At 41.2% G+C, this 19785-nt stretch overlaps 1 protein-coding gene across 5 annotated transcripts in view; it reads left to right on the forward strand.

Annotated features, from left to right (window-relative positions):
• LOC126262900 (monocarboxylate transporter 2-like) overlaps positions 1–19785 on the forward strand; it is a 146742-nt gene that overhangs the window by 55988 nt on the left and 70969 nt on the right. For all 5 annotated transcript variants that reach the window (XM_049959799.1, XM_049959798.1, XM_049959797.1 and 2 more), the window contains exon 2: positions 7900–7997. In XM_049959799.1, coding sequence (XP_049815756.1) covers positions 7908–7997 — 90 coding nt within the window. In that variant the 5' untranslated portion in view covers positions 7900–7907. The remainder of the gene's footprint in view (positions 1–7899; positions 7998–19785) is intronic.

Consider the following 19785-nt stretch of genomic DNA (forward strand, 5'->3'; position numbering starts at 1 on the left):
TACTTTGTTAGAGCGACAAGTCAAATAATCTGATGGTGTGTGTACCGAAGGTCTTACAGTAGCGTACCACACATACTGAGTCGGGTCTGCCTCCTGGAGAAATCTGTTTATGAGTTCGAGGCGGAGCGCTCGTATTGATAGACAGAGCCTTTTCCAGAATGTTGGCGTCTGTGCTGAACAGTAGATTGAAGGTTCTTTCAGGGTACTGCTCAGCCTTCAAAGTAATCTCGACAGTGATACGAGAAATTCAACATCAATAAATGTTACTGGCCCAAAACATGGGTGTCCCACCTCCCCGCTGAATCCTTGAGACTGAATGCCTGAAACATGCAGTGGTATGTGTCCGCCACTACACTTCTACAACGATCATCAGGCGTCAGACATATCCAGCTTCCGTCGGTGAGCCAGCTTCCACTCATGGTACTTCATTGTCCTCATTTTTTTGTACGGGTGTTGCTATGCCCCACTCGTGTTCTACGTGGTAGACGCCAAGGGGTCACAATGACAGCATTGATCACGTGGACACGATTGCATCCACACAGTCCTTCCATTTTGCTCCAAAACGTAAAGTTCTGTTACAGTGTCCTCATTACCTACAGGTCGTGGACAAAAATACATTACCATACCTAATATGATGTAGGGAACCAGTTTGCTTTCAAAACAGATTCAAGTCGTCACTGAATGGATAAATACATGTCCTGTATGGTTTTCAACAGAATCTTATACCATTTTTCCTGCAAAATGGTGGCACGTTGAGGCAAAGATGATGGAATTGGATAGCGATCACGCACGCTTCTCTCCAAAGTAGACGAGATAAGCGAGTCAGTACAGAGGGCTAATGACTGTGGTGCCCAGGGTGCTGGCGACAATTCACTCCGTGCTCGCAAAACCAGTCCTGAATGTGAAACGTCCCCTTTGAACAATTATGAATGACAGTGCTAAAAAAACAGCTGAGTAAAACTAAACGTACTCAGAGATTTCTCTCTTTACGTATTCTCATCATCACTAAACTGACATACAATATTTTTTAGCGCAACGCAATCTGACTTTCAATAATCCCTACAAAAGAATGGCCCTGACTAACAATAACCTATACCTTTCGTGAATCACTTGCTCCACAAAAATCTACGTTACTCGAACTACTGCAATGCAGCGAGTGCCAATACTGCCAGCTAAATAAAATATTCTAACTACTGAAGGCACTAACTACTGATAGGCATAGTTAGCAAATGAAAGATTTTGATAGGGAACAGACTATGTATTTACATTATAACGTTCAAAACTCATCATATATATATCTACCAATTCATGACATCCATCTTTACGAATTTCCTTTTCCTGGAGGACACACGTCCAGATCGTCCGCTTATAGTAACCTCTCAAAACTCTGGCATCTCTCTCTCCACATAAACCACTGCTGGTGGCTCACCTCCAACTGCCCAACGCTGTGCGCTGTTCACATCCAACAGCCCAACAATACACTAGCGAATATTCCAACAATGAGTCCAACCAGCCACAGACAGCACACAGCGCAGTCAGAGATTTTCATGCACAGCACTACGTGGTATTACCAACATAAAAACCTAGACAGCCTACTTCCTAAACAGCGTACTTACAGCCTACTTACAAATGATACTAGCTGTCTGAATGGGGCCCCTGTCGTCCCGGAACACAGCTGCAACATTGGGGAACAAACACTGTACCAAGGGATGGAACTGATCCAGCAAAATGGTCACATAAACCTGGGCGGTAAATTATGCAGAGTAACTGTGAGACTAATCGAATATTAGCCGGCTGCGGTGGTCTCGCGGTTCTAGGCGCGCAGTCCGGAACCGTGCGACTGCTACGGTCGCAGGTTCGAATCCTGCCTCGGGCATGGATGTGTGTGATGTCCTTAGGTTAGTTAGGTTTAAGTAGTTCTAAGTTCTAGGGGACTAATGACCACAGCAGTTGAGTCCCATAGTGCTCAGAGGCATTTGAACCATTTTGAACTAATCGAATATTAACATATGGCTGCCCAAATCATCACTGAACCCCAACAATGTTTCAATCTTGAAACGTATACTCGGCCAGAAGATTGAAACAATGAGAAACAAGACTCATTCGACCAAATGACATTCTTCCACTGGTCCATAGTTCACGTTTTATGGCTTCCGGGCACTACGGTTTGCTTTTATAGGCTTGAGTATCAGTAATAACTAGTTATGGATTCCAGTTCTCCTGCTGTTCTTTGCATGTGGAGCTCCCTCATATTCAAGAATGAGATTTTCACTCTGCAGCGGAGTGTACGCTGATATGAAACTTCCTGACAGATTAAAACTGTGTGCCGGACCGAGACTCGAATTCGGGACCTTTGCCTTTCGCGGGCAATTGCTCTACCATCTGAGCTACCGAAGCACGACTCACGCCTCGTCCTTACAGCTTTACTTCCGCCAGTATCTCGTCTCCTACCTTCCAAACTTCTCAGAAGCTCTTCTGCGAACCTTTCAGAACTACCATTCCCGGAAGAAAGAATATTACGGAGACATAGCTTAGCCACAGCCTGGAGGATGTTTCCAGAATGAGATTTTCACTCTGCAGCGGGGTGTGCGCTGATATGAATTCTTTTGTTGCTGACAAGATTCGCGAGTGGGACCCACAGTTCTGCAGTGACTTCGGTAGCTGTCGTCCTCGTATTTTTTCATAACAATCCTATTCAGTGGTACTCTATCGCTGTCACTGGATACACATACTTTTACGCGTTGTGACGTAGCAAATTATGTTTATGCGCTCTCCATGTATGCTGTAGAAATCTTTGATTACGGTTCCTCTTGAATCACCAAACGCTTCGGCCAACTTGGTTACAGAACTAACCACCATAAGAGCAACGACTATTTGCCCACGTACGAATTACTTTGACTCCGAATAGAACAGCGCAATGTGCAGTCTTGGCTAGTATCTGCACTTACGTTCAAATATGCATTTATCGCTGTGCTTCCCTGTACATACTGTATTTTGTAGGTACCGGTCATCTCTGCAGCAAACAAATATGTTCTTCCCTAGTGTCATGTGTCTCAGATTAACGTTCAAGATATATTGTGACGTCGCTGTAGTGTTCGCCAATTCGTCGGGCAACTTTGCGTGCAGACGACCCTTCTTGTACTAAGTTGAGAATGCGTGTACGATCTAAGCTTCAAAGAACGTCTCAAGGCATGTCGACAGACTGAACAGTACACACAGCAAGCGTTGTCCTGTTCACAAGTATTGGGAAAGAGATTTACATAATAATAATAATAATAATAAAATGCATTCCAAGACATGTGGGTGGTGAAGTGCTCGTTTGATCATTGTAAAACTCTCTTCTTCTGGAGCTTATAGTACTCGGAATAATATTACACTACTGGCCATTAAAATTGCTACACCATGAAGATGACGTGCTGCATACGCGAAATTTACCCGACAGGAAGAAGATGCTGTGATATGCAAATGATAAGCTTTTCAGAACATTCACACAAGGTTGGCGCCGGTGGCGACACCTACAACGTGCTGACACGAGGAAAGTTTCCAACCGATTTCTCATACACAAACAGCAGTTGACCGGAGTTGCCTGGTGAAACGTTGTTGTGATGCCTCTTGTAAGGAGGAGAAATGCGTACCATCACGTTTCCGAATTATATAAAGGTCGGATTGTAGCCTATCGCGATTGCAGTTTATCGTATCGCGGCATTGCTGCTCCCGTTGGTCGAGATCCAGTGACTTTTAGCAGAATATGGAATCGGTGGGTTCAGGAGGGTAATACGGTACGCCTTGCTGGATCCCAACGGCCTCGTATCACTAGCAGTCGAAATGACAGGCATCTTATCCGCATGGCTGTAACTGATCGTGCAGCCACGTCTCGATCCCTGAGTCAACAGATTGGGACGTTTGCAAGACAACAACCATCTGCACGGACAGTTCGACGACGTTTGCAGCAGCAGAGACTATCAGCTCGGAGGCCATGGCTGCGGTTATCTTTGACGCTGCATCACAGACAGGAGCGCCTGCGATGGTTTACTCAACGACGAACCTGGATGCACGAATGGCAAAACGTCATTTTTTCAGACGAATCCAGGTTTTGTTTACAGCATCATGATGTTCGCATCCGTGTTTGGCGACATCGCGGTGAACGCACATTGGAAGTGTGTATTAGTCATCGCCATACTGGCGTATCACCCGGCGTGATGGTATGGGGTGCCATTGGTTACACGTCTCAGTCAGCTATTGTTCTCATTGACGGCACTTTGAACAGTGGACGTTATATTTCAGATGTGTTACGACCCGTGGCTCTGCCCTTCATTCGATCCCTGCGAAACCCTTCATTCCAGCAGGATAGTGCACGATCGCATGTTACATGTCCTGTAGGGGCCTTTCTGGATAGAATAAATTTTCTACTGCTGCCCTTGCTAGCACATTCTCCAGATCTCTCACCAATTGAAAACGTGTGGTCAATGGTGGCCGAGCAACTGGCTCGTCACAATACGCCAGTCACTACTCTTGATGAACTGTGGTATCGTGTTGAAGCTGCATGGGCAGCTGTACCTGTACACGCCATCCAAGCTCTGTTTGATTCAATGCCCAAACGTATCAAGGCCGTTATTACGGCCAGAGGTGGTTGTTCTGGGTACTGATTTCTCCGGATCTATGGACCCAAATTCCGTGAAAATGTAATCACATGTCAGTTCTAGTATAGTATAGTTGTCCAATGAATACCCGTTTATCATCTGCATTTCTTGTTGGTGTAGCAATTTTAATGGCCGGTAGTGTAGATGTTTTCGTTGCGCATCTTTGTGGCAGAGTACGCTAAAATTGACACTCAAATACATCGGGAACTACTTGAAGAACCAAGCATGAAATTTCAGGTAGTCAGTTGTTAATCGAAACGTGCTTGGTTGGCAGATGAACAGTTCGTCAAGATTACTGATAACTAGCTTGTTACAAACTACTTGCTCGGCCTACGGTGCAATACTGTCCACTTGAAAGCGCTATTTTGCTCGCAAAGTGGCTAGAAATACTGACACATAATCGAAGGTTATTGTAGTTGTGATTTCCAGTCCAAAGAATGGTTACATGCTGGTTTCAACACTAGGCTATCCTGTGCAAGTCTCTTCACCTCTGCATAACTATTGAAATCTTCAACCATTTGAACCTACTCACTGTGTTCTAGCCTTAACCTCCCTCTACTGTCTAGAAGAGGGGTCTCCAAACATTTGAGCCTTTTCTACCAAGCTGCAAGAGCCGTGGCCTAGCTGCATTTTGTCTAAGTTTTCTTGTGGCCTGATACCCCAGTACCGCTGGGAACTTCGCGGTACAGTTCAGAAGCTTTTGTGGCCCTTACCACTTCTGCCATTCTTTACGAGCTGATATTGAGTGGCACTGCAAGTAGGCATTACGCAATGAATTGTTTTTTGTTCGATCTTGAGCTGTGGACTTAATTCATTTCAGTTACATTGGTACAGAGAAATACTATATAATTTTTTCATAATGCGGAGCCACAGTCATAACATATTTCTTTAACGTCAGTACCGCCAATAGGCTGATGTTTATTTACAGTGTTACATTTACACTTACACGATCATGATTTAGGCTTCAAAGTGCCATTATCAAGCGTTTTCTGAAAGCAGGTTAGACAATAACAGTGAAATACATAACAAGTGATATAATCGTATAACAATCCATATTTGTAATGTTTACTTACCAGTGTTATAAGTTGCCTAAGATGGCTTTCATATGTGGTAGCTGATCCAGTTGTTAACATTGCTATGTCATCTTTACGTCATATAAATAAGATGTCACTACTATAACATGTATATAAGATTTATAGCACCAGGATTACAGCCATATATATCAATACCACGGTGTACTCACGTCTGTAATTATAGCTCATCAACCATTAACAAATACTGTGATATCCGCACTTTTTAACTTATTTTAAATTTAAATGTGGTGTTTAACTTGGAATCTTTTGATTCTTTTATTTGCTTAAATGCTTTTATGTACATGACATGTTTCACCAACCTGTGTTATTTGCACTTGTTCCTAAGTAATGTTCCAAGACGTATAAGCCAGGAAGTTGTTTTTGAAATGGTTATTCGAGACTGGAAAAATAGCACTAAACAGATTCTTTATGCGAAGTAATGTTCGTTAAGCAGGTTAGTTTCTTCCTTTTTTTTCGCTCGTTGTGTTCATCACTCGTCATGGGATGTGCTCGATAAGCAAGGTTCGAAAGTAATAAAAAAATAAAATACGACGGGCCGGATACCACGCATGTCTGGCCCATTACCGCGGGCCGTAGTTTGGTGACCCTGGTCTAGAATTTATATCCCACCGCCCACCGATACTTGTTACAGATGCCAAATTCTATCATACCTCAGAATGAGTCCTTGGGCCACATATTTCATTTTTCAACAATTACATTCAGCGCCTCCTCGCTAATTGTCCAATTTAACTACCTAATATTCAACAATCCTTTGTAACAACGCATTCGAAAAGTTTCTATTCTCTTCTTGTCTGAACCGTTTATCGTCCACGTTTCACTTTTGTACAACGCTACCCTTCATACAAACACCTTCCGAAAAGAAGTCATAACATTGAAATTTATATTCGGTAGTGTAGTGGAACAGGAAAATGACAGGGCTGGGTTGAGTCGTCAGTACAAATGGGTTTTGAACACACATCATTCCAAAAAAATTTCATGCTTAAAAAAGTAGCAACAATGAAAAGAATGCTCAGTGCAATAACAAATTTGACTTGTACGATATTGCAGTGCCTGTGTTGTTAAAAAGAACGATGAAATTTTCCTTTGAACATTCGTGCATGTAAAGCTGGAAATTCGGGTTCAAAAATTGCTCTGAGTACTATGGGACTTAACATCTGTGGTTATCAGTCCCCTGGAACTTAGAACTACTTAAACGTAACTAACCTAAGGACATTACACACATCCATGCCCGAGGCAGGATTCGAACCTGCGACCGTAGCAGTCGCGCGGTTCCGGACTGAGCGCCTAGAACCGCTAGACCACCGCGGCCGGCCCGGTATAAATCTCCATTGCCGTTATTCCCTTATACAGCTGGTGGTTGGTCGTATTCGCAACTGCGAATACATCTCGTGTATTTCATAACGGCTGTAGTCACCGCAGCGCTTGTTGCTTCGGACATGCATGCATGAAGGAGCATTGCGTCTTACTTCTGAACAACTCAGACATTGCAATATCTTATTTATTCGTCCACGCATGGTTTCAACATTCGATAAATTCAGTTCTTACGTAAAACATAAAATACAATTTTAGAAGGAATTTATGGTGTCTATGGAATCAAGTAGCCATCTGTGCTATTGTTATAAACATGTCTTACGTGTAAAAAAATAGGGTTTACGTATGGTCAAATTAGTTTAGCATCAAAGAGTCTGTTGCTAGTGGTCGCGATCGAATTTGCTCTAATAATCGATAATCAACAACGAAATTATATTATTCCACCTACTAAAAGACGTCATTACTTTGTAACAGATTTCAGAGATACTTTACTTCTTTTTAGTAATCTATAACTACACTCCAGTAAAAGACTAAATAAGGTACACACTCAGTCTTGATCTGTATATCTGAAAACTATAGGATATAACTATGGTGTAACGACCACTGATCTTAATATACGCAGCTGACTGCTGTTGAAGACCACACTTACAAGTAACTGTAGTCATACTACATCCGCAAACGGAACAACAAGAGATTTTAAAACACGATGTAATGAATAGCGCTCTCTACCACTTCATACTGATTAGCGAAGAATGGATGCAAATGAATGCAACAGATATTTCAGCAAGTCAGAGCTCCACCACGCATGTCCTCTCCTTGGAATGTTTGGTGAATACTTTGTTCTTTTGTTTCAGATGCAGGGATGACGGGAACAGCGACTGTGGAATATGAACTAGTTCCACCCGATGGAGGGTGGGGCTGGATGATTGTTTTAGGGGCGGCGCTCTCCAACGTAAGTCTTTAAGTCAATGTTCTGTACCTACTGGACATCTTTCAAAGCAAATAGATTTACTTTAAGACTGCATGACAAGGTCTGTAAAGGACAACTACGAAATATTCTTTAATTCAGATAATTAAGGAGTAACACTAATTTATTTACACACACACACTCGGGTGGCTTCCTGCCTACTGAAGGAAGGTCAAAAATTTGACTTTCCTGCTATAAGCTATTGTTCAGTAAACCACAATTAATAGCAGTTTAAATTTGTTTATTATTTTGGTTACTCTTAACGCATCGATTAAACGCTAGCATGACACTGGGCGTTCGTTTCCGTCTCTTGTTTTTGCCTGTTTCCTTCATCTTTGTCAATCACTGCAACAGCAGCCAAGAAAAGCTCACTGGGGTATTGTGACTTGAACCTTAAATTCACTGCGCTTATATTCTTCCACGCAGTAAAAAATTTTGATTCGCAAACCTGAAGGCGATGTGTGTCGTTAGGCGATGCATCCAAGTATGAGTGAGTTCAGGTACAATACACCAACTACGATGTCTCAACGTTAAAATAACTGAACTGATACTGGAAAAGTTGCAATCCTGTTACCACAAGCATTTTAACAGAAAGCCTTCTTAGAAATATGTGCCCAGATCTGGAACCACATTTACCAATGTTACAGTGCAGCGGAATGTTTAAATGTTCCGATATTCCAAATGGTGTTACCTTTATCCGTTTCCGTTCCTTTTCCATTTGATGTCAAGCAAGATCATAGCACACACAGCAAGCTTTGCTGCCACGTGCGCCATGGTCAGAGATTAGTAATCACAATGGCTGCTTTGGGGTCTCGAGTTCGGAACTCCCCCGCTTTTCTCTCCCCATCCACGCTTAAATTTTGGATAAAAATCATCAGCAATGGCGGCCGAAGACTTTCGGCATAAGCACTCACCCTCACTCTGCCAACAGCCTTGTCAAAGAAGGCGGAGGAGTGGTCAGAGGGTGGGATCACTCTCTTGACTTTGGGGAGGGAAACGGCCACTAAAAGGTAGAAGAATCAACAATGATCCAAGACATGATGACGCAGATAGCAATGGAAACCACTGTATTAAGGACACATTATGTGTATCCACAGGACTTGTGGCCTGTAGTTGAAAAATTGTTATGATGCTCTCTCCATTGGCAAAAGATTCCGGACTAGTCCCCCATTCGGATATTTGGGAGGGGACTGCCGTGGGGTAGGTGACCATGAGAAAAAGACCAACTAACCAACTAAAGGAAGTCTGAACTGGCAGGGAAACCAGGAAAACTGAAAAAGAAATGCTAAGGCTTCATCTACATTCAGTGGGCGTCAGTGAAGTGAAATGAAATGAAGATAAGGATTTCTTGTCAGACAGGTACAGGGTTATACATCAGCAGCGGAAAATGGTATAAATGGAGAAGGATGAATAGGAAGCTAAGACAGAGAGTGACTGATTCAAAAATGGTTCAAATGGCTCTGAGCACTATGCGACTTAACTTCTGAGGTCATCAGTCTCCTAGAACGTAGAACTAATTAAACCTAACTAACCTAAGGACATCACACGCATCCATGCCCGAGGCAGGATTCGAACCTGGGACCGTAGCGGTCGCTCGGCTCCAGACTGTAGCACCTAGAACCGCACGGTCACATCGGCCGGCAGTGACTGATTGTGGACTGTTCAGTGATAGGGTTAGTCTTATAACAATCGACGGCAGACCAACCCCGCAACAATAGTTCAGGTATACATGTCGACGTCACAAGCAGAGATTGAAGATATAGAGAAAGTGTACGAGGATAATGAACGGGTAATTCAGTACATAAAGGCATATGAAAATCTAATAGTGGTGGGGGACTGGAATGCGATTATAGGGGAAGGAATGGGAAATTGTTACGGGAGAATACGGGATTCGTAGTACAAACGAGAGAGGAGAAAGACCAATTGAATTCCACAATAAATTTCAGACGGCTATAGCGAATACTCTGTTCAAGAACCACAAGTCCAGGAGGTATACTCAGAAAAGGCAAGGAGATACAAAAAAGATTCCAGTTATATTACATTTTGATCAGGCAGAGATTTCGAAACCAAATACTGGATTTTAAGGCGTACCCAGCGGGAAAATATAGATTCCGATCAGAATCTGGTACTCATGAAGAGCAGGCTGAAGTATAAGAGACTAGTCGCGTAGAATCAATGCGCAAATAATTGGGATACAGAAGTACTAAGGAATGAAGAGATACACTTGAAGTTCTCTAAGGCTGTAGACACTGGTATAATGAATAGCTCATTAGGCAGTTCAGACGAAGAGGAATGGACATCTCTGAAGTAGGCAATAACAGAAATAGGATGAAAAAACAAACGCAGATGGAAGGTAACTGCAAAGAAACCACGGCTAGCAGAAGAAGGAGAAATCGCTGCGTGTGATGAAATCGAGAAAGAAATGATTTTCAGAGGGACCGACTCAGCATATACAATAGTCGAAACAACCTTCGGTGAAATTACTAGCAAGGATGGTGATATTAAAAATACAACGGGAATTCCCCTCTGAAATGCAGAGGAGAGAGCAGATAGGTGGAAAGTGTACTTTGAGAGCCTCTTCTGTGAGGTGAAGAACATATCTGGTGACGTGTGACATGATAGAAGAAGAAAAAGGAGACGATAGAGAAGAGAGAGGGGATCCACTAATACAATCAGAATTTAGAAGAGCTTTGGAAGACTTAAAATTAGATGAGGCAGAAGGGGTAGATAACTTTCCATTGGAATTTCTAAAGTGAGTGTGGATAATGACTAAAAAGCGATTATTCACAGTGGTGTGTCGAAAGTATGGGACTGGCGATATACACCACTTGACTTTCGGCAAAACATCATCCACACAATTCTCGTAATTCCCAAGATTGCAAGAGCTGACAAGTGCGAGAATTACCGCATAATCAAATTAACATCTCATGCATTCAAGCTGCTGACCAGAATAATACATAGAAGAACGGAAAAGAAAATTGAAGATCTGTTAGATGACGATCAATTTGGCTTTAGAAAAGATAGAAGCACGGAGGGGCAGTCTTGACGTTGCGGTTGATAATAGAAGCAAGACAAGAAAAATGAAGACACGTTCATAGGATCTGCGGAACTGGAAAAAGCGTTTGGAAGTGTAAAATAGTGCAAGATGTTCGAAATCTTGAGAAAAATAGAGGTACGCTATAGGGGAAGACATTTAAAATATAATTTGTAACATAAGCAAGAGGAACCAAGAAGACTGGAAGACCAAGAATGAAGTGCACGGGTTACAAAGGGCGTAAGGTAGGGAAGTGTCTGTCGCCCCTGCTGTTCAATCTATACATGGAAGAAGCAATGACGGAAGTAAAAGAATGGTTCAAGAGTGTGCTTTAACTTCAAGGATATCAATGTTAAGATTCGCTTGCATCATTGCCATCGTCTGTGAAAGTGTAGAATTACAGGATGAAATGAACAGAACATAGATTGAGTGTAAGCTGAAGAAAGACGAAAGTGGGACGGTCACTGATGCGAGGACATGAAGCGAGTAACGAGACTCATGGCTGGCTGTTCGAATATGTGTTTTAAATACATACGAACAATTTAATAAACCAGAGTTTGTGTACAATTGTAGTTATTTATGTTTATAACAATGCAAAAGTGTTGTGTTTATAGTAGACCGGTAAAAAAAAACCTTTGTGTTGTAAGGGAAAGCTTTCCACTACTGTTCGTCAACGATTGCCAGTGATGTCCTGATGCAACCACAATGAATATGCATTTCGTTTTATCGTTAAATAAATAATTATCAAATTGGACTTGTTAACTGCTGCTTCAGGTACAACAGTCAAATTACTATGACTATAAAACTTACTGTCCTTAGGACTTTCCGCGGAAAGTCATAAACTAAACGAAGTATTTTCTTGAATCGACTGTGTTTTCTTCCAGCTGAGAAAAGGTAATTATGGAGTGATATGAATCCTCAGATGATGAAGGAAGGACGGAATGAAGATTTGGCTTTAACGTCCCGTCAACGACGAGGACAATATAGGGGTAGCAAGCTGAGACGGGGGAAAAGATGAGGACGGAAATCGGCTGCACGCTCGTATTCTTTTCAGAGTTGCTTTCCCGGTTTGAAGCTTCAAAGCTTTAGAAACTATGGAAAACTTATCTCTTTTGGCCAGATGAGAATCATGATCGAAAGGACATGCGTTCTCATTATTGGAGAAATCTCACCGAGGGAAATTTGTATACTGCCGCTAGTCGATCTCTGACAGGTGTTCGTCCGTATTCGGGTGACACAGACCCTCTTCATAGTTTCTTTTCTCCGTCATTTATGACACTGTCGTTTCCTGGCAGCAAGTGGAATGTAAGACAATTAACTTCACGAAGATATGAAACGTCAATTTCTCATGGTATTGCCGAGGAGATTTTTACTAGGTTTTTACAAAATATTACCGATCCAGATGTGACTAAAGGAATTCAAAGCTGAATGCTCAACACATGTTGAAATTTTTTTTTAAAACGGTCTTCCTTCAACAGTTTGCATGCCCGTCCACCAGTGACAACTTTTCCATTGTTTTGGGTTAACTTTTTTAGACAAATTTCTTATTGAGATATAAAAATAGGACCCCAGCCTTGCTCTTGATCTTTATATAACTGATATTATGCGAAGGAAGTATGATTGTACAAGATGTACATGATCTAACTAATTGTTTGTAGGGACGTTAATTAGCCCGATTGTTCTTCAGAGACAATTAGCAAAAGATTATGATGTAATATCGTCTCAAGTAACCTAATACGGCAATTTCTCTCGGATAATTTCGGAAATAAACTACCTAGATTCGGGATAAAATTCGCAATATAGCGTGATATCTACTTTCCTTTCAGCCAGAGACCTTAACCAGATGGAACCATGTTGACATCACGAAGAAGGATGACTTTCACACTCAATTTAGATTAACGTCTGAGTAAATCTAGAACAATTGATTTGTAGTAAATTCTGTGATCTACATCAAACTGTAAGGGGTACTCAAAAGAAAAGACACGGAAGAACACTACGGTTACAGATGAAGTCTTTATTCAAAATTAATCACCAGAAACCTGTGTACAATTATCCTACTGTTTCATGAGCCGAAGGATTGCCTGGTCTCATAATTCCCGTGGCTTTGACAGGAGCCAGTCCGTCACAGTGTCCAGTTCGTCGTCCGACTGGAAGCGCTTCTCATTTATAAGTTCTTTTTTCTTTTCTTTTTTTCTTTTTTTTCTTCGCACGAAACACATTACAGTTTCAGGGCAACATGTGCGGGCTATTGGTGGATTCTCAATCTGCTTCCACTTGAATTTGACCACTACACTATGTGTGACATTCGAGACGTGTGGATGCGCGTTATCGTGGAGCAGAATCACCCCTCCCTGTGCAGCCCAGCCGTTTGCTCCTGATAGACTTGCTTAGGCTACGGAGACTCATGGAACATCGAACCTCGGACATGGAAAAAGACGGTGAGCGTCACCTTGATTCCTGTGGACAGTTTTTAATATTACAGTGGGTGATGACGACACCACAGTTGCATCTCTAGATGTATAACTACGTCATTCGAAAGTGGCACACGCAAATTTCGTCCGATTTGGATGTTACTTCGTTTCTAACCTTTCCATTTGAAAACTACTTTTATCTGAACGCTGGAAATGCGTTTCAGTACACTAATCAAGACAATCACCGCAGGCTTCATTCTACGTCCGCCGCTTCCCCTCCGCAAGCTAATAATAAAATGCAGACAATAATAATAATAATACACCCAGAAACTGAAAGCCGATGGAGGGAGGGGGATGGGGCGATGCTCCTGAAAAAGTTATAAACAGGAAATTCTCAGTTTAAGAAGGGCCTGGACTCCTGTTTAGCAGTATATACTCGTATTCCTTAAATGTGTTATTTTTCTCGTGTATACTAAGTGAAGCCAACGGCCTTGCTGCAGTGGTAACGCCGATCTCCACCAGATCATCGGAGTTAAGCGCTGTCGTTCTTGGATAGCACTTAGATGGGTGACCGTCTGGGTCTCTTGGCAAGTAGAGAGCACTCAGCCCTTGTGAAGACCATTGAGGAGCTACTTGACTGAGAAGTAGCGGCCCCGGTCACGAAAATTGACAATGGTCGGGAGAGTGGTGTGCTGACCACATGCCCTACGCAACCGTATCGCGAGACGCCTATCGGCTGAGGATGACATAGCGGTCGTGCTGTACCTTTTTGCCTTCCGAGACCTGATCGGTTGGATGACATCCCTGCAAAAAGTCAGTTCACTAATTTAAGCCGTATCAGATGCTATATACTTTCATCTTTGAATCATTATCTCACTCACACAAGAAAGGTAGCTCCTGTTACAAGTTTTTAAGATCGCTCGAATAATCGGCAAGCACAAACGACAATAATCTGCTATCACAGGTGCTGCCTTGTACTATTTGTCACTTAACTAACTGTAAATTATTGCAGTCCACGTTGTAAAGCAAATTGTGTTTTATTGTAAACTATTATTGGTTAGATTTCTGGAGAGTGCAAAATTTCGCAACACGTTCCATATGACTCTGTCACTGATCTACATTGTTCTTAACAGCGAAAACTGGAAACTAATCACTGCGACATGCAACGAGAGAGGTTGAATACACCGAAGTATCTGAAAGGGTTAAAAGCTGATAGATGAATAAGTACTTTACAGAAATGCTTTGAATCAATTGTAGACAAACGCACTGTAAAGGCAGATTGCGGCAGATCTCAAAATTATTTAAAGCAATGCAAAATAGGTCTACAAACACAGCACTAAGCCAGGCACTAAACAAATCCCGCTCGAAATGGATAACTGCCGGGATAAAGGAATAGTCCGGTGGTCCAACTGTTGCTTAAACTAGAATTACTATGAGTACGTTCTTCAAATATATCGAAAATACCCACTGCTGTTATCTCATTGATCTATTACTTCACATAATTTGAAAATATTACACTGTCGTACCCAACTAATCCTAAATAGTACTATTAGCTACGGTTCTAAATTGCTGACGCATAATTATTTCCTTAAGAACTGTCCAGTGCGGTGCAGCGCACAGACAGCGCGGGGACTAGTACAGGGTGTGGCATTTAAAAACGGCCTTTAACGTAACTGACACTCATCTTCCGTCAAATGAGAATAAACCCCTCCAGGATTCCCAAACAGAGGTCACCGTTCACTGTCATCTCAAAGAATGTTGATCCCATAACACATTTGTCGGAAATGACACACCAAACACCAATCTTCTCGTTAAGCAGGGGTACCTGGTGGATCGCTTGTGGATTTTCTGTCGACCAATACCGGTTGTTTTGGCAATTTATGCACCCAGATAAGTGTAACCACGACTCGTCACTCATGACGAGGATTACTGTTATGTAATTGCTTGCATTAAGGCATGTTGCTCTTCACTGACAATAATCGAACAAATGTTACCCATTTAAATTTCTGCAAGTTTTAGTGTGCAGGGATCTGAACCAACCGCGCCACTTAATTTACAAGCAAGCGTTTAATGGGAATGTAATAACCCATCAATCATGACTGTGACATTTCGTATTTATCTAATTAATAGGGTTTTGATAAAGGATTTTCAGAATCTTGTGTGACAGCTGCTTCATTTACATCTCATATCCTATGCTACACAACTCCGTGTATCACACGGGGACAAATCTTGGCAGTGTTTTGAAGCAGCAAATACTTTAATAAGTTTCTATATGTCATTGCGCATCAACAGTAAGAGGAAAGGAAATATATTACGATTGTTTGGTTTGTTTTGTATTCTTAACTCTAATGTGGGTATGTATTGTAATGTGAACGTTCTTTCAACCGAATAATGCAAATGGCGTGGTTACGTAAACTTCATCGTATGAAAAGAATAGCCAAATTCATATGAAACTGTGCAACTATTTTCAGTTAACTTATATTAAAACTAATTATAAGACCAAAAATTGTAATCTAAAGGAGCTATAATGCAATCCTTAAAGCTAAATTATTTTATTGCGTCTTAACAGTGATGTTAAAATGGCCCTAATAAACTTTCGTGGCACTGAATTACAATATAAATTTGGTAAGGTTATGGTGAAAAGTTGAACCTACAGAATGGTATAAAAAGACTAACATTTAAAATCTAAATTATGAAAATGATTTTCATCATTTACAACAATCCTTACAAAATTCATTTCTAATAAAAATATAGCTCTGTCATGTAATTCGTTAATGAAATGGTATAGGAGTGGTGAATCTAAAACTACAGTCAAGGGCTCCCGTACCCAGAGGCAATGGAGGCCGTGTACCCCCTCCTTTCCCCACCCCCTGGCTCTCACGGATTGGGAAAATATAGTGCAAGCAGGTGCTTTTCTTTCAAGAAAATGAATTAAAAATTGGGATTTCGAAAATTTTTAACAGGGTAAAAACTGACTCTTTTTTGTAATGGTTACTTACAAGTCGATATTTGTCTTCCCAAATATTAAAAGTACTTCATACTATTTCATAGCCATACGTTTGCCCTCCCCCACCCCCTTCTAAAATATGTTATGGGCGGTACAAGCCGCGTGAGCAGCTAATTCGTGAGCAGCTAATCCCGTCTCCAAAATCAAACTAACTGTATTGAATCAACAATGAAAAATCACACCGAAACTTTACCTATCTCAAACTTATCATAAATGACGCAGGAGCAAGCAGCAAGCAATGCAGCGATAACGTTACCTGAATATCTTTACATTTCTGAAATCAGTCTTTACTAAAACTGGTTTCCAAAAATCAACATCCTCTATGATTGCATCTCCGTCTTCTGCAAGTTATTCCCAGACCGCTAAGCAGCGAGACCAAAACCAGACTCTGTCACGTAACACTCGCGAATGCTGCACGGGCAACGACAGTATACTGACAACCAAAGATCACATTGCTTCTACGCGGAATCTCTGTGGCGTAACGTACAGATTATTGAAAACTTCTGTTTGAAAAAAGTATCCCTTTGATATTTTATGTCTTGGAAACAGGATTAAAGAACTTCCTACGGCGTGGACGGGTGAAGACAATATCATCCTCGTCCAGTGGTACTGGGAATTGCATATTATCTGCATGGCATCGGATATTGTCATCACGCCATCGCCAATGTTAGTTCGTTGTCCATACCCTGGGGGAGCTGAAAAAAAGGTGAAACATTATACTATGAGCGATTCTGAGAGGAGGTACTTCAACATTTTTTTAATAGCTGTGTTGGTTTATCCATATACCCCTGTATACTAATGAGTATTAGAGTATTACTTTCGTTTGTAGCCATTCCACAACTATTTACTTTTCTTTCTGTGATGACATAAGCGCTAGTGCTTTCTTACTATCTTTCTTTGTTTTTACGTGTTTCCTTGTTTTTGATGATGCCATTTCCTTGTTTTCTATAAGTTTCCTGATTAAATCTCAATTATAGTTTCATTCTTGTGCTACATTATCTACTTTTCCTCTCCCTCAACATTTGTTAATTTATTCTTCTTAATGTAATATTGAATATCTTGCTCTATTTTTTTTCAACTTCATACATTAGTGCGTGAGTGAGATTGATAAGAACAAATGTTAACCTCAAGTAGACCTACGACCGAAACAAACAAAAAATTTCCAGAATGAAATTTTCGCTCTTCAGTGGAGTGCGCGCGAATATGTATCTTCCTGGCAGATTAAAATTGTGTCCCGGAACTGGAGAAGTACGACTCACGATCAGTGCCCACAGATTTACTTCCGCCAGTAGCTCATCTCCTACCTTCTAAACTTCACAAAAGTTCTCCTGCGAAATAAAAAGCTATATTAGCCATTCAACAACACCTATTACATTACTAACGTAGAACATTACGCATTGCTATCTCCTACCTTCAATGTTGGTCGATGCAGTGGTATCAATCCTGAAACGTTTCTAAAAATGTCATACGGTGTTAGATCAACTTCTGTACACACAGTTTATTGAACAATATTTGCAAACAACATATGCTGCCCACATCGTAGACAACACAATGATCAAAATTCAGCCTGTTTTACTTGTTATATATTGGCTTTATATCACATAACTGTAGTAAATATTAAGTAAACAAACACTTTTACATTATTCTCACAACCATCTGAAATTCAATTCCAGATATAGCACCAGTTTCAAGCAATAAAATAGAATATCGGTTTAGCTGTCGACACGACTAAATACTAAACCTTCTTTCCACCGAACGTCAAAATACGAAATAATGCTACTACCTGTTTGTGACGCCTACGTTGTCAACATACATATGCTTAGGTACACACTGTTCACAACAGCTTTATCGAAAGGAGAAAATCTAGCAGAACAGCCAATTATATTCACTCAGAATTGCTCGTAGTATAATGTTTTACATTTGTATCTCCCCCCCCCCCCACACGTACTGAAAACGAACTAACGTTGTCGATGACTAGTTGGACGAGTTACCATCTACATCTACATCTACATCGTTACTCTGCAATTCACACTTAAGTGTCTGGCGGAGAGTTCATCGAACCATTTTCATACTACTTCTCTACCATTCCACTCTCTAATGGCCCGTGGGAAAAAGGGACACCTAAATCTTCCCGTTTGAGCTCTGATTTCTCTTATTTTATTTTGATGATCATTTCTCCCTACGTAGGTGGGTGACAACAAAATATTTTTGCATTCGGAAGAAAAAAGTTAGTAATTGAAATTTCGTAAATAGATCTCGCCGGAAAGAAAACCGCCTTTGTTACAGTGACAGCCACCCCAACTCGCGTATCATATCAGTGACACTCTCACCCATATTGCGCGATAACACGAAACGAGCTGTCCTTCTTTGCACTTTTTCGATGTCCTTCGTCAGTCCTACCTGGTGAGGATCCCACAAGGCGTAGCATTATTCCAGCAAAGGACAGACAAGTGTAGTGTAGGCTGTCTCTTTAGTGGGTTTGTCGCATCTTCTAAGTGTTCTGCTAAGAAAGCACAGTCTTTGTTTCACCTTCCCCACAATATTATCTATGTGGTCTTTCCAATTTAAGTTGCTCGTAATTGTAATCCCTAGGTATTTAATCGAACTGACATCCCTTAGATTTGTGCGATTTATCGTATACCTAAAATTTATCGGATGTCTTTTAGTACCCATGTGGATGACCTTTCACTTTTCTTTGTTTAGTGCCAATTGCCACTTTTCGCACCATACAGAAATTCTCTCTTGATCATTTTGTAATTGGAATTGATCGTCTGACGATTTTACTAGACGATAAATTACAGCGTCATCTGCAAACAATCTAAGGGGGCTACTCAGATTATCCCCTAGATCATTAATGTAAATCAGGAACAGCAGATGGCCTATGACACTACCTTGTGGAACGCCAGGTATCACTTCTGTTCTATTTGACGATGTACTGTCTATCACTACGAACTGTGACCTCTCTGACAGGAAATCACGAATCCAGTCACACAACTGAGACGATATTCCATATGCAAGCAATTTGATTAACAGTCGCTTGTGAGGAACGGTATCAAAAGCCTTCTGGAAATCTAGGAATATGGAATCGATCTGAGATTCCTTGTCGATAGCACTTATTACTTCATGGGAATACAGAGATAGCTGCGTTGCACAAGAACGATATTTTCTGAATCCGTGTTGGTTATGTATCAATAAATCATTTTCTTCAAAGTGATTCATTATGTTGGAGTACAGTATATGCTCCAAAATCCTACTGCAAATTGAGGTCACTGATAAGGATCTGTAATTCAATGGTTTACTCCTATTTCCTTTCTTGAATGA

This window comes from Schistocerca nitens, chromosome 6, assembly GCF_023898315.1.
Source record: "Schistocerca nitens isolate TAMUIC-IGC-003100 chromosome 6, iqSchNite1.1, whole genome shotgun sequence".
Classification (NCBI taxonomy): domain Eukaryota; kingdom Metazoa; phylum Arthropoda; class Insecta; order Orthoptera; family Acrididae; genus Schistocerca; species Schistocerca nitens.